The 16,559-nt window shown below is 34.8% G+C and overlaps 1 protein-coding gene across 1 annotated transcript; it reads right to left on the reverse strand.

Moving 5' to 3' along the window:
* Nucleotides 1-211: 211 nt before the first annotated feature.
* LOC131842823 (myrosinase 1-like) lies at nt 212-13,465 on the reverse strand. The gene is made up of 11 exons (XM_059191390.1): nt 13,437-13,465; nt 12,163-12,272; nt 10,226-10,373; nt 8,522-8,688; nt 6,101-6,364; nt 4,880-4,968; nt 4,323-4,470; nt 3,672-3,850; nt 2,320-2,475; nt 1,455-1,546; nt 212-506 (listed from the first exon to the last, which is right to left on the reverse strand). Exons 1-11 carry the CDS (start codon nt 13,463-13,465, stop codon nt 212-214), a joined length of 1,677 nt encoding a protein of 558 aa, XP_059047373.1.
* Between the last annotated feature and the right edge of the window lie 3,094 nt (nt 13,466-16,559).

The raw sequence follows: 16,559 nt of genomic DNA on the forward strand, positions 1-16,559 counted from the left end.
TGCCTACGTCATAACATCTACCTGCATGTCAAATTTCAGCCCGATCCGTCCAGTGGTTTGGGCTGTGCGTTGATAGATCTCTATGTCAGTCACCTTTGAGTTATATATTTATATCTTTTATTTGACTGACATCGTTTGTCCAACTAAAGATTAAGAGAAAAATACAGGTCATGCAATTACAACTTTATTAACTTACAATTAAAATTGCTTTTCACTCATTTTGTTTTTCCGCCATAAGAAGCTCGTAATCCGCTTCGAATTCCTTCTTGACAAGCGCTCTCTTCCTTGCTTTAGATCTATTGTACATATAGAAGCCAGCAATCAGTGCCAGTATAATCACAACCACTAATAATATTGACAGTATGTAAGTAGAACTACTGGTTCCGTTAACAGCTGCAATTACTCTTTGGTGCTTAATCAGTTCTGCGTAGAATTTCGCTGATTTCCTAGGCGTTCTAGTACGACGAGGATCCGTGAAATTGACTTCGTATAGGCCGAATTTGGCTCTGAAATTAAAATGTTTATTGATGTTAGAAACTAAAACTGTGCTGTGGGGTGAAAGGGGGTTAGTAGGTTAGTAATGTGCATTGATCTTTATGCTAGGAATGTACCATGTCAGGTTGACCTCCACACGATTCCCCCTGGAAAACATCGTGATAAATACTTGGTTAGTTTGTCATCATGGGCAATCTGACCTGACCTTATGTTCACCTTACCTTCCACTGGTGCCCCGCCAGAGTATACCGTTAGCACAGGCGGGTGTATCATTCCATTATCATCAATTAATAAAAAGAAACAGTGTGCCATGGGGTGAAAGGGGGTTGTTAGTAAGTGTGACTAGTTCTTTGGGGAAGAGAAGGAAATTGTTAGTAATGTGGACAAATAACTCGATTGTTAGCACTGTACCATGTCAGGTTGATCTCCATGCGGTTGCCCCTGGAAAATATCGTGATAAATTCACGGTGAATTTACCAATTAAAATAAAATTTGGTACACACATAGTCAGAAAGAATATAGGCTACATTTTAATGCGAAAAATTGGTTGTAAAGGCAGGTGATTGATTGTATGGAAATATTGTAATTTTCAGCTACATTTTTTTAAGTATTGTCAATTTAAGAGAACCTTGAAACTTATTTTTTAAGCTATATTAAATATAAATAAATATGACATTCAAAGTATGTAAAAAAAATCCCTTAAGGGGGTAAAATAAAATAGGGGATGAAAGTTTGTATGAAAATTCGTCATTTTTGAAGCCAGGACGATGAACTTTCTTTTCTTTGGCTTTTTTGTAATATCCAACCCAAAATAACCATAATATATAACCATATATTATGGTTATTTTGGGTTGGATATTTTATATATATTTTTTGCTATCCAAGGTCCCTATACAACGCGGACGAAGTTGCGAGCACAGCTAGTCATCTATATAAAAAAAACAAAAATATCTACTCACTTGTAGCCGTCGGTCCACTCGTAGTTATCCATAAGGCTCCAGGCTGTGTAACCTATGACATTAACACCGTCCTCCTTAATAGCCAGTAGCATCTGTACATGAAGAAACGTAAAAAAAATGTAAGTTTTATTTGAGAATCCCTTTATGGTCTAGCGGTTTAGTATATCGCTTTCGACAGTCTCGAGTTCGATACTTGTACGATACAAAAGTTTGTATTTATCTATAATTTTTGTATCAGTCTGGGTGTTTTCTATGTATTTAAGTATTTATATTAGTTGTCTATTAACCATAACAGAAGCTACGCTTAGCTTGGGACTAGATGGCGCTATGAATTGTCTTTCGTTCTTATTAATATTATCCTAACTGACTTGACTTCAGCATACCGTGCCATATAGTAATAATATCAACTCTCAGAACAATTTACACTGCGCCATCTAGTGCCAAGTGTTATGTGTACTAAATAATACTTAAATACATTTTTCAAATGTATATACATAATACACATAGAAAACAACCAGGCAACATACTCATGAGGGGGAAAGAGGATTGTTAGTAATGTGGAGTAATTACGCCATTGCTAGCAATGTACCATGTTAGGTTGACCTCCACGCGGTTCCCCCTTGAAAACATCGTGATAAATTCTTAGTGAATTTGTTACGATGGGCTAACTAACCTGACCTCATGCTCATCTTATCATCCTCCACTGGTGCCAGCGTAATCCGTTAGCGCAGGCGGGTGCACCATTTCATTATTACAAAAAAACATACTCATGAATACAAATGTATCATCTGAGGAATAGAACCCGCAACCACCGGAAAAAAGGCCGTGCGCTTAACCACTAAACCAACAAGACCGTCATACATACCTGGTTAATATAATCCTCATGATATTTCAGTCTATCGTCATCATGTGTGTAGTTTACACCTTCTGTGCTGTAACCGTTTTCAGTCACCAGTATTTTTATATCTCCGTACTCCTTCTTGATCCATTGTAGCAGATAACGAAACCCTACTGGGTATACCTGAAGATATTAATCATATTACAACATTCAGAAAGACCATAGACAAATAATATTAAAGACAAACATTAATCTATTCTCAATTTGACCACAGACTAACAATAAACAAAATAGTATAGATGCATGTGTGTTCTTTCTTTGATTAGATGGATTTTTCATGCATAATTTAAAAAAATAATTGTATTCTGCACTCCTCTATATAAACTACTAGCTGTACCCGCGACTTCGTCCTCGTAAATTAGTGACCTTGACCAAATAATGAAAAAAATTTTAACAATCTCATAAAAGCCAAATAAAAAAGTTTCATCGTGTTAGCTTTAAAAATTACGATTCTTCCATACAACCCTTTCAACCCCTTATATTACAATATTTTTTTCACATTAAAAAGTAGCCTATGTCCTTTCTAAGTGTCTAGATGATCTGTGTATCAAATTTCATTTAAATCGGTTGAGTAGTTTTGGTGTGAAAGCGTGCCAGACAGACAGAGTTACTTTTGTATTTATAATGTTAGTAAGAATGAGTACGCTAAATTTCAGCCCGCGTAATTTTCTTAAAAAGGGGTACAATGTTTTTGCTTGACGTTTTAATATATATGATGAATAAAGAAAATATATTTTTTTAAATACAGAATAATAAAGAAATATAATATTATATTTTTAAATTTTATTAATTAAAAGTTTGCACGTCAATTTTTAATAATCATAGCAAGTAATTCTACTGTATATTGTAGTTTGACTTGAAATATCTTTATCGCCATTTGGTCCTAGGCAGAACTTGTGTTATGGGTACTAGACAACTGATATAAATTCAAAGAAATAACGAAAAGGTTAGTCGACATCACAGAAGACCGAAGAGCTGGCAGCTACCTTGGACAAAGAATTAGTCTAGCTATTCAAAGAGGGAACGCTGCCAGTATCTTCGGAACGTTGCCTAAAGGGACCACTTTTAATAATATATTTTAGTTATCATATTCTATTTTTTTTTTTTTTTTTAAGCTTTTTATTTTAGTTCTTAGTTGTACAATTAGGTTATGTAAATACTAGTTATATAATAATATGTATAGTAATATTGTCAGTTTATGTTATGTTACAAGAATACCCAAATATATTTTGTATATCTACAATACACTATATGCACATTTAAGTTGTGTATGTAACATAATTTATGAGAGCTATAATTCATTTCTAGTAGGTACTAACCGCAAGCCATCCGTTACCAGCCATGGTCCAATCGTGACCTGTCACCAAAGTGTAGTTATATTCTCCATCGCCGAACAAAGAAGAACCCTCTTCCTTGGAGAAGGAAGGCTTCTCGCTGCCGTCGATTGAGCGGATCAATCTGCTAGTATAATGATTTAAACCGAAGAAATCGAAGGTTCCTGGATAAGAATGAGATAATTTTTTAAAAAAGGATTTTGATAAATTCAACCCCATGGGGATAAAATAAGGGATGATGCAGGATGTAAATGTATTAGTTTGAACCATTGGGAACTGATACTCAATGGAACGTATAACTTTAGACGAACAAAATAATTTTTAGTTCTTTAGGCTACTTTTATTTTAGAACAATAAAGTTAAATTCCACGTGGACGAAGTCGCGGGAACTAGTATATATGTATATAAATATTATAGGAAGGCTGTAAAAATTTCGACCGTTATGGAGTCTACACTCATATTGCTACACGTGTTTCGCATTTGAAGAAAGTATCGTTGGCATTGAATGGAGTTCGAATATAAATTAGAAGCTTTGTTAATTAACCGTTCCAATGATATTGGTTTCCGCTGTATTGCGTAGTGTTAGTTTGAAAGGTGGACCGGCAGCTGTTATGCATACAGCTTTATATTACTGACCTCTCACTAGGTCAATCTCATGTTTGGTGAATGGAGGCAATCTTGACCTGGGGTACCCTTGTTTCTCGCTATTTATTGTTACAATCCTCTCCACTTCTGGCGGCCAACCTCCTTCTTTGGAGAATATCGGGTGACTGTACCTTCCCACCTGGAAAGATTCAACTAAGAGTCTATCTTATATATAAAATTTTCGTGTCACAATGTTAGTTACCATGCTCCTCCCAAACGGCTTGATCGATTTTTATGAAATTTTATATGCATATTCAGTAGGTCTGAGAATCGGCTACTATCTATTTTTCATACCCCTAAGTGATAAGAGTTGTCCATCCCTAATATATATTTTTTATTTTAGCAAAGCGATGCGTGTTATAAACTGCTAACCGAGACATAGCTTACGTACTCGTAGTATGGTATAATCGGTAGAAATGTATGATACAAAGAAATTCTCTCGGTTAAATTGAAGATTTAGTGCTAAGAATATTAACATACGTAGGTTACGCGGACGAAGTCGCGGGTACAGCTAGTATATATATATAGGTACATATAATTGTACTTACCGTGTTCTGCATTGCCAAATATGTCGCGTACAAATCACCATCACTGAAAGCTTCCAGCCATGCCAAGTGATTTACAATTGATATCATTCCTGTTGAATAGATAAATAACTTATACACTTTATAAAAACGAAAAACTGAATTAAACATTATAAATTAAATATATATATTTTAAAGTCTTTTTTTATACTACTTCAGTGACAAGTATATGACCCATCTGATGGTAAATGGTTACCGTAGCCTAAAGACGCTTACCCCGCCCAAGGGTAAACGGCCGGGCTCCAAAGCCTCCAGTCGAGAGAGCGGGCCGAGCAGGATGGATACCGCCCAATAAGGGTGGCTCCATCAAAAGCCGTCCGAGGTGGATGGTAGCATGGGCGCCTCAGATCGCCGCAAGGGCCTGAGGTGTGACCGCGGGGGCGGTCGCATCTTCAAGAAAAGCCCGAGAAGGTGCGGAAGCTCCTTCTCAAGAGAGGTGGGGCGGACTCCCAAAATAAAAGCGAAGGGGCTCGCAAACTAAAGCGAGCCGACGCCGCCGGAGTTGCGGTGAACCGACATTCGATTCCGCGACTCCGGCTATAGGCGCTTCGTCGGGATATCTTGGAGTTTTTAGTGAGTAGGAGTCTCACAGTACCCGCTAGCTTCTAAAAAAATATCTAGAATGTTAAAAAACCTATCATAAGGTTGGCAACCCTGAGATCAATCAAGACATGCAAGTGCGCGTCTATCGAAAGGAACGGAGAATTTCTGGTCGCTTGTTTTTAATCACTGTATTTTAGTTGAGTAAAATAATTAGGTAGGCCCCTAAGTAGATTTAGCCCAGGGTCCCACAAATTCACGACTCTCTTGCAAAAAAGTATCAACAGTCTACTTAAAAAATGACGATACTTTCACCCACTCTTTCAACCCCTTACAACCCTGTTTTCGCATTCAAAAGTAGCCTATGTCCTTTCTTAGGGTCTAGACTATGTGTGTACCAAATTTCATTTAAATCGGTTCAGTAGTTTTGACGTAAAAGCGAGACAGACAGACAGAGTTACTTTCGCATTTAAAATATTAGTAAGGAAAGATTTTCTGTAGTAAACTAATTGCCTTAGAGCTGCACTCTCTAAGGTTGGCTGGTAGAGAATGCTATTAGCATTAAGCCCGGCTATTGTATAAAAATTTCAATAAAGTTTAAATAAATAAATAAATTAATTAAAAGACAGGTATAAGAATACTGACCATGGTACTTTGGACGGAATACCTCATCATACAGTCTATAGACCTTAGCGTGAGCAATTAGCAGATTCTTATTGCACATATAACTTCCTATATCATGGAGGGTCTTCAGCATAGGCGCGTGTCGACCACTACCATACCCGAGGTCACAGATCATAACAGGCTCGTTGATTGTAATCCATATTTTTACTCTGTCAGCAAATAAGGTAAACACCACTCTTGCGTATTCGGTTAGCCAGTCAGCTACGTGGGGACTGGCCCAACCTCCTGGAATATAATCAAGATTTTAATTACCTTTCTAAATACGGTTGTGTGTTTATGCTCTAATTACAACCATATCTCACACAGCCAGAGGATGCAAATAGAATGTAGTTATTTATAAGTTAGTTAGTTATTTTTATACTTTCATGTTTAATATAGCTTATATATAAGACTAGCTGTCCCGGCAAACGTTGTTTTGCCTTAAAATAAAAAAAAAATTTAGGGGTGGACTACCTCTAACATTTAGGGGGATGAAAAATAGATGTTGGCCGATTCTCAGACCTACTCAATACGCTCATAAAATTTCATGAGAATCGGTCAAGCCGTTTCGGAGGAGTATGGGAACGAAAACTGTGACACGAGAATTTTATATATAAGATTAACCGGGTTAAGACAAATAAAGATATTTACCTCTCTCGCCGTTTCAATACCTTTATTTGCCAAAAATTTATTCGTGTTAAGACTCTGTTAATAATATAATTAATGTATATTAAAAATGAAAGTAGAAATATAACTATAAGTAGTTTTAGGGTTGTCACAGTACGTAACGCCCAGTGGGTAAGGCATTACCTTACCCATTATTATAATAGTAAACAAATATCATTCGAGAACTCAGACAGCCCTATTTAGTCTAAAAGTAAGGAGAATTTTAATGTCAAATAATGCCTTAAACAATTATGATAAAAGTTAACATTGAGAACTCACAGCGAGCCGTTTAGTCCAAAACTAAGTGGAGTTTTGACTATAGGTACTAGATATAAATAATTTTTCTTATATAGGAATTCACCCAGAGCAATTCAAAAAGATATCTGCAATACATATGTTTGTATTGTGTTATAATTTATCTTTTTGGAATACAGGAATAGAAAACAAGCTGTAGGCACACCGGATAAAAAACCAGTCAAAATCTAGTATATAACGGTATAAGTAGAAAGACTTCCAGGAAACTTAGATCTAGAATCTTGGACCCGTAATACGTTCCTCGAACCGTTGGCATACCTGATTGGTAGCCTATAGATATGATCCATATATTGACATTAACAACTATTGCGACAAAATGGCAATGACATTCTTCAGATGTTGTTTTAATACAATGCAATTATGTATAGCATATTAACATACTACATCCGGCATTCCATGGATTATTCGTGTTAAGACTGCCTTCCTGCATTCCATGGATGTAGTATGTTAATATGCTATACATAATTACATTGTATTAAAACAACATCTGAAGAATGTCGTTACCATTTTGTCGTAATGCAGTGATTATACCTTTAAAGAAACGAATACTATAAATATAAAAGATTTGTTTATTCGTCATCGATAAACTTAAATTATACTAAATTGATTTTAAAAATACATTCTCAAACTTATACAGTTTTTTTCGGACTACTCTAATGCTGTTGGCCGCAGCTGGCCTTTACAGCTTCAGGACAATAGGGGGCGAGTGCAGATGGCACTCCAACCACGCGGAAGGACTTTTTGAACGGCTGAAGGCCAACTCCCGCCTGACGGATACGACATTAGTCTGAGGGCACCGCTAGGGATTCGAACCTCGGCTCAAGCCGTCGTAATTTCGATCCCCGTTTGAATTGGACAGGGGATCGATAGTAGGGGAATTATATATACAGTGTCTTAACGTTGGAAGAACCAGCAACGCACGAGATATAACAAAGGTTTATGATAACTATGCTTGTGGCTTATGACAAGAGCTGCAGATGTTTGCTATGAGGTGGTAATCTACCACAACCGTGGTAGAATATTAATGTGAGCGCTTAAAACAGCGCCTAGAATTCGAAGAGCCTTCACATCTATTTTTTATCGAACTATTCTAACGCTGTTGGAAGTAGCTGGCCTTTTCAGCTTCAGAGAATGATAGGGGGCGAGTGCAGATGGCACTCCAAACACGCGGAAGGACTTATGGAGCTGAAGGCCAACTCCTGCCTGACGGATACGATTTTAGTCTGAGAACACCGCTAGGAGTTCGAACATCATCTCATACAGTCGTAATTTCGTTTCTCGTTTGAATTAGAAGGGGGCTAGATCCGCACTTCTACCACGTGGAACTAGCTAGATTGAGATCTAGATTTAGTTTCGAAGATTGTTCACCATAAACAAAGGTGTATACAGGAATTTCAAATAGTTTTATTAAAAAGTTGTTACCAAGATTTTGGAGATTTTGCGGCATATCCCAATGGTAGATTGTGACAGCTGGTTCTATACCTTTCTCGAGTAAGGAATCGATTAGTTCATTGTAGTATCGCTTGCCGTCTTCACTAATGTGGTTAGGGAAACCAGTCGGTAGTAGACGAGGCCATGATATTGAAAATCTGGAATGAAAAATAATAGTTCATTTCAGAATCCTTATTCTGTTTCGGGATTCTAAACTTAACCAGGCGGCAGTGGGAGCAAAAAGAAAATGACTTTAGATCTAATAGAATCCCAAAAGTTTAAAATTTTAGGTGGCATAGGTCTATTTATAGTTAATACTAGCTTTATCCGCGTCTTCGTCCGCGTGAAATTCAACTTTATTTTTCTAAAATAAAAGTAGCCTAAGTTACTCCTTATTACATCAGCAACCAGCCAATAAAAGTCCCGTCAAAATCGGTCCAGCCATTTCAGAGATTAGTCGGAAAAAACAGATAGACAGACAGACAGGCAAATAATTGTAAAAAATGTTATTTTGGTGTATGTACTGTATTTATATTAATATGAGTGTAGTAAAAATGGTTGTTTCAATATTACAAACAGACACTCCAATTTTATTTATATGTATAGATTCTACCGGAATTTAATTTTTAACTGTATTTTTCTACTATTGATCACTTTTCTGAAAATTGTTTTATGTTATATGTTCTGTATCTTTAAATGTAAAGTGTATAAAAATGTAACACAGCTGGTATCGAGTCACAACGCGAGCTTCAAGGCGTTGCCCCGGGTCCCCAGTAGTCCCCACCAATATGCTGCCCACCTTTTAGAAGAAAGACTATAGGCCGAAAGCAGTGTACCGGCGCTACACGTGGCAGACAGTCATCACCAATTCCGTGACCACGATTTATATTTTATTATATTATCCCTACTAACATTATAAATCCGAAAGTAACTCTGTCTGTCTGTCTGTCTCGTTTTCACGTCAAAACTACTGAACCGATTTAAAAAAAATTTACTACACAGATAGTCTAGACCCTGAGAAAGGACATAGGCTACTTTTTAATGCCAAAAAAGGGTTGTAAGGTTTTGAAAGGGAGGATGAAAGGTTGTAAGGAAGAATCGCCATTTTTGAAGCTAGAAGCTTGAAACTTATTTTTGAGGCTATTGATTAAATATAAATAAATAAGACTGAAAGTTTGTAAAAATGTTACTCTTATGTTTGTATGGAAAGTCGTTAATTTTATTTGCCTTTTTTGAGTTATATTATTGAACATTTTTTCTGTGGTCAAGGTCACTATACACGCGGACGAAGTGGCGGGCACCGCTAGTTATTACATATGTATGTTATTCTATAAGGTATTTATAATATGGTCATTAGTAACTTGAATTAAATAAATCAAGCAAATCAACTAAATATGTAAATAAAACAAGCTCATACAATGAATAAGTGAGATATTTATCTTCCCTTGATAATTATATTTTAAACTAGCTTTTGCCTGCAGCTTTGCTCGCGTTAATTTATCCCCTTAGGGGTAGAATTAATCAAAATCCTTTCTTAGCGGATGCTTACGTCATAACATCTACCTGCATGCCAAATTTCAGCCCGATCCGTCCAGTGGTTTGGGCTGTGCGTTGATAGATCACTATGTCAGTCACCTTTGAGTTATATATATTTAGATTCTCAATTCGGAGTATTAAAAATTTAAGATATTTAACCTATAAAAATGTACACCAAGTTCTGTAAGCATTTCGAGGTCTCGCCTCCACTGGTGGTACGAGTCGCAAGCGATGTCTCCAGAACTACCATCTGATATAAGGTAGCTTTTCTCGTGTGTTATCTTGTCCCATATGCTGACTCCCTTATCTGGATAGCAATCAGTTTTATTAACCAAAGTAGGGTTATGAATCATAAAACACATAGTCTCGTACACACACACATAGAAATAAGAATCACTGACTAATCTGACGCTATAATCGAAACATAGCTTATAAAACAAGCTGCTTTGCATCTGCAATAGGAAAGGACTGAGATGAAACGAACGGAAGGACTATGGAGATTTTGGTATGAAAAATAGTAGGTATAGGTGTTCTATTATCAGATATATTTATTTATTTAAACTTTAATGCACAAATACAATATATAAATGTACATATGGCGAACTTAACATCTAAATATCATTTGGCTAAAGTTAGTAATTCGTTTTATGGCAATTGCGTAAGGTTTTACAATAAAATACCAGTCTGTTATAAATCTGCGAGAAGAAAGATTTATATGTCAAATAAAACAGTTCCTTTGCAAAAAAGCTTACTATAAAATTGAAGAATTCGTTAACGATCATCGAATCTATCATTATAATGTTTTTATAGAAAAACTTTAAATCCATAGCACTGACAATATTATCTGATTACACTAATAATGAGTGCGTAGCGATTTCTATGTTGATTATCGCATGCCTCTTACTTGTTATACTGTAATTACTTATATAAAAAAACATCTATTAAAAAGAGCAACACACAAGTTTCTTGCTCATTCTTCTTGTGATGAATCTGCATTCCGAATGAGTGGTAGAATCAAAATATGACTATTCAAAAGTGCTTGTAATGAGTTTATTTGAATAAAGATTATTTCTATTTCTATTTCTAAGGAGAGGCAAACTGAGAAGTTAGTAAGCGGCGCATTATAGTTTACAAACATTTACATAGTACCTTTATAATAATACGTATTATTAGACATACATATTTACATACGACACATAAATAAATATAATATATATATATATATATATATATACATCATAAATATAACATAAATATGTAATCCAAGTATGTATTACTTGGTTTACATATTTAGACATAGGAAAATTATCCATGTAAGAGGCAGAAAATAAGTTAAATAGAGCGGAAAAGAAAGAAATAAACAAGGAGAATCAGAAATTTAATTATGATGGCACATTGCGTAGAAAATGAACCTGTGATTTAGCTTTGAAATGAGATTTATTTTTATTAGATTTAATGTCAAGGGGCAGCGCATTCCAGTGTTTAATTACCTGAATGGCGAAGGAATAAGAAATGAAAGAACCTATTGTGCCTATATACACAAAATATCATTAGCCCTTACAGAGAATTATAGCAAAGTAATATTGTTACATGAGAATTATACATATATATAAAATTATCATGTAACAATATTACTTGCTATATATAAAAAATTCTCTTTATATATACAAAATTCTGGTGTCGTGTATAGATACTTTCTCTGATACAATCAGAGAATCACACGACTTGACGTTAAAAGAATTTATTATATTTTTTTTTATTCACAGAACTTTGAAGACAAAAATACATACTGTTCATATCTATATATTATATTATATATTATAATATTATGAAGCTGAAGAGCTTGTTTGTTTGAACGCGCTTATCTTAGGAACTACTGGTTCGAATTGAAAAAATCTTTTTGTGTTTGATAGTCCATTTGTGGAGGAAGGCTTTAAACTATATAAGATTAAGTTACGACCAATAGAAGCGGAGCTGCAATGAAAAATATTGCAAAAGGTAGTGAAATGAAACGCAGACGAAGTTGTGCGGGTCAGATAGTAACTTCAATAAAATACCCCTTAACTTACTGCGCTTAACGTAACTTACTGACTTACCGCTAATATTCCAAGCACCTTCCACTTGGTAAGCTGCCGTGGCTGCTCCAAACTTAAAGTCCGGAGGGAAAGTTGGGTAACTGGAGCACAGACTCACTGTAATCAACGCACTGTAACCGATGAAAAACATCTGTAGGTTATACGACCTCGGTGGTCTAGCCGTTAACCTAACCGGTTTATTTCTAATGGTCGCGGGTTCGATTTCTCACGCGATGCAATGATTCAAACTCTATAATGATTAGGCGGATTTGAATAGAATAGAATTGATTTCAATTGTTTATTTCAAACCTTTATTCAAATAAACTTAATATAAGCCTTTTGAATAGTTACATTTTTTATTCTAACAATTTAAAAAAATATATATATTCTAGGGGAGGATTATAGGACAGATCTGGGTGATTATAAATTTGTTAATCTTTGGGTCCGTCCATTTATCACGTGATCTTTTTTAGTATCTTTTAACCCCCCCCCCTTTTTAGCCGAGTTTAATATTAATCATAATATTAAACTCGGCTAAAAAGGAGGGGGGGGGGTTAAAAGATATATCAATATGCCTTGATTGTTGACTTCTACGACAAAAGAGGTGAGATCTAAATGGGTGCCAAGTTCAATGGTCTGTACTGAAATGTATTTATAACAATATATAAATATCATTTCTTCTTATAACTTATGATAATATATTGTAACCTAAGGTCTGACTTGGCTAGTTCTCATATACCAATTATTACTTTCGATTGCTAGTTACTACTAGTAATAAAATAGGAACCGACAAGTAACATGTATAGAACTTGCGAAGGCTACAGTATATTTCGTATATGAAAACTAGCCAAGTGGGTTATAATTTTGATCTATAGTTGATCAGTGATAAAAATGACCATATTTGGACGTTAATATCTAAATAACCGTTTGAGATATGTTTATGAACTTTGGAACACATATTTATCTCGCAAGTCTCAATATATGAACCATATTTGACAGGTTTATGTGAAAGAGTTTTTGAGTTATGAGGGGGTCAAAAGTGGCTCCAAATGGTTCGTGTAAATATACACACGGTGCCGCTCGCCAGTTATCTTACTTGAAACTCGGCTTGACAGGCTACCGCGTGTCTAGATATTATATTATCTGTGTCCATACTCACAAACTTTCGTGTTTATTACTCTTTCACGTAAATACTACTGAACGGATTTTGATGAAACTTTACAGTATTTTATTTTGAAATTAACATTATACATTTATTTATTATTTTTATAATTATTATACAATCATTTACTTACCTTAACACAATGAATTCAATATAGCACATTATTATAAATGCAGATAAATCTTTAATATCACTGTCTTATATATTTTATATCAAGTAGTGAATAGACAACACTTACCTACGTTTATAATTACATTTAATTATTATAAATACATTTCTACATTTCTTAGATTCATATATTCTATAAGTTCTTCATTGACTCATCCAGTATTACTCAGTCTAATCATAAAAAAAGGTTAACACAATATTTTCCTTATAATTTCTTATTTAAAACAGAAATAAGAAAGTATAATGTTAAAAACAATGAACTGTCTTTTCTTAGGATCTAGACTATCTATGTACCAAACATTCAGCAGTTTTGGCGTGAAAGCGAGTCAGACAGACAGAGTTACTTTCGCATTTATAATATTAGTACGGCCTCGATGGTCTAGTGGTTTAATATACTGCCTTACTTCCGATGGTCGCGGGTTCGGTTCCTCGCACGGCAGAAACATTTGTATTCATGAGTATGATTGTTTGTGTCGATCTGGGTGTTTTCTATGTATTTAGAAAAAAATATCTATGTATTTGTATCAGTTATCTAGTACTTATAACACAAGGTTTAGCTAGCTTAACTTGGGTCTAGATGGCGCTGTGTGAATTGTCCTGAGATTATTATTATATTATTATATGTGGTTAGTTAATAAATAAATGAAAATATTAAACATGTATATTATAAAATATGAATACAATAATGAAATAGTGTTTGAACAGTTGAAATGGATGATATTTGGACATTTATTTCCGTAACAGATGTATTCCATTATCAGTATATAAATACTTTACTTGTATTTATTAGGTTGTGTCAATCGTATCTAGAAATGAGTGGAATATGTGATATATCACCAAGTTTTTATTCTGTCAAAGTAATCAGAACGAAATGTCTGTTTAATCTATGGTAAGTTGTTATACGATTATCTAAGTTCACTTTGTATTCAAGAACATTATTTGTTACCATGCTTATGAAATTAAAGAGTAAATTACGTTCGGGTGACGAGGTTTTTAAAAGACAAAGAAAGTTCAATTATCTTATTTATTTTATTCTAATTATAATAGTGAATCTCGATTGATTCGACTTATATCATCATCATCATCATCATCATAATATAAGCCCAGAAGACGTTCACTACTAGACATAGGCCTCACCCAAAGATTTCCAGGACGATGGGTCCTGTGCTTCATCGATCGCCTTTAAGCGATCTTGACTTTTTGGATATATCAGTTTTTCTAGATTATCTGCATTGCAATTAATTATATGAAAATTAAAATTAAAAAATGATTCATCATTTTAGACGCTTATGAAAGTCAAAATTTTAATATTATATATTTTTTCCCTACCGTCCAGTCTAGTATATAGATTTTATTGAGAAGAACTGGCAAGAAACTCAATTTAATTACTTTTTTTATATTATCTGTTTTTTTTTATACCACTTAGGTGGCAAACAAGCATACGGCCCATCTGATGGTAAACGGTTACCGTAGCCTGACGCCTGAAACACCAGGTGTGTCACATACGCGTTGCCGACCCTTAAGAAACCTTAATATACCCTTCTTGAAAACCCCCATGCTGTAGTCTCTCGAGAAAACCTCGGCAGGTAGTTCATTCCACAATCTAAGTGTCGCGGGAGGAAGCTCCTCTGAAACCGCACTGTCGAGACCACTTAGGTTCCAGCGTGTGGGGATGAATTCCCTGTCGATGGCGAGCGGTGCGATGGTAAAAGGTAGCCGTAGACATCATGTCAAAACTGTTATTGTCTCATAAATTTTTTAGTTCTACATTGGATTTAATGGTTAAAAAAAGAACCCATTCTATATACAGAGTTTTATTATAACAAAAGTAATAATTAATAAATAAAATTAAAATGATTTTCTGATCGGCACTTCTTCCATAAGGTATAAAGAATGCGCTTCTAATTCTTTCATTTTTCTTGCTTTAACCTCAGCTTTTGATTTCCAACACACAGAAATTGCAGCTATCACAGCAAGAGTTAGTATTGTAAGGATTAAATATGAACACAGTGTGTAAAATTTACTAGATTTATTATTTGCTTCGTTTAGTTTTTGGGTTCTAATGAACTCTGCGTAGTATTTTGCTGATTTCCTAGCCGTTCTGGTACGGTGGGGGTCCGTGAAATTCACCTCGTATAGTCCAAATTTGACACTGAAAAAGATATACAATTACTTACTAATACTAGCTGTGCTAAATAAAGAAAAAAACTTATTTTAATCTAAATATATATAACTCAAAGGTAACTGATTGACATAGTGATCTATCAACGACAGCCCAAACCATTGGACGGATCAGGCTGAAATTTTGCATGCAGGTAGATGTTATTATGTAGGCATCCGCTAAGAAAGGATTTTAATTAATTCTACCCCCAAGGGGATAAAATAGGGGATGAAAATTCATATGAAACTTTGTCAATTTTAAACCGATCGGGCTGAGACTTTGCATGCATAAAGCTATTATGACGTAGGCATCCCCTAAAAAAGGATTTTGATAATTTCTATCCCTAAGAGGATAAATTAACGCGAGCGAAGCCGCGTGCAAAAAAAGCTAGTAATATTATAAATGCGAAAGTTTGTATGTATGAATGTTTGCTACTCTTTTACGCAGTTTTTGCGTAAAACAGAATCGAACTGATTTTGATGTGTAACGTCTATAGGCTACGGAAACCATTTACCGTCAGATGGACCGTATGCCTGTTTACCACCATCGTAGAATATAAAAAATAGAAATTATTAAACTACCAAACAAACAGCAGTTGCAAATTTTTTTTTCTATTTTATATATTTATAAATAAAATAAATGGTAGATTTTGAAATTTACCGTTACGAATTGTCTACGCTAACCATTTACAATCAGATACGCCGTATGCTTTTTTGCCACCATCGTAGAAAACAAAATTAGATGATAAAATTACCAAACAAACAGCAGTTCCAAAATAAATTCTTTTCCATTTTAAATATTTATAAATAAATTAAATGGTATATTTTGAAAATTACTACGAAATTTATGATCTCTCTCTCTCTGACACCTTGTCATAAAATGTCAGAAGTTGTCAACCCTATCCACTACCTCAATGTCTCACAAACC

The sequence above is a fragment of the Achroia grisella genome, unplaced genomic scaffold, assembly GCF_030625045.1.
Source record: "Achroia grisella isolate CSIRO2021 unplaced genomic scaffold, CSIRO_AGI_Agris_v1 utg2506, whole genome shotgun sequence".
In the NCBI taxonomy this organism is placed as follows: Eukaryota; Metazoa; Arthropoda; class Insecta; order Lepidoptera; family Pyralidae; genus Achroia; species Achroia grisella.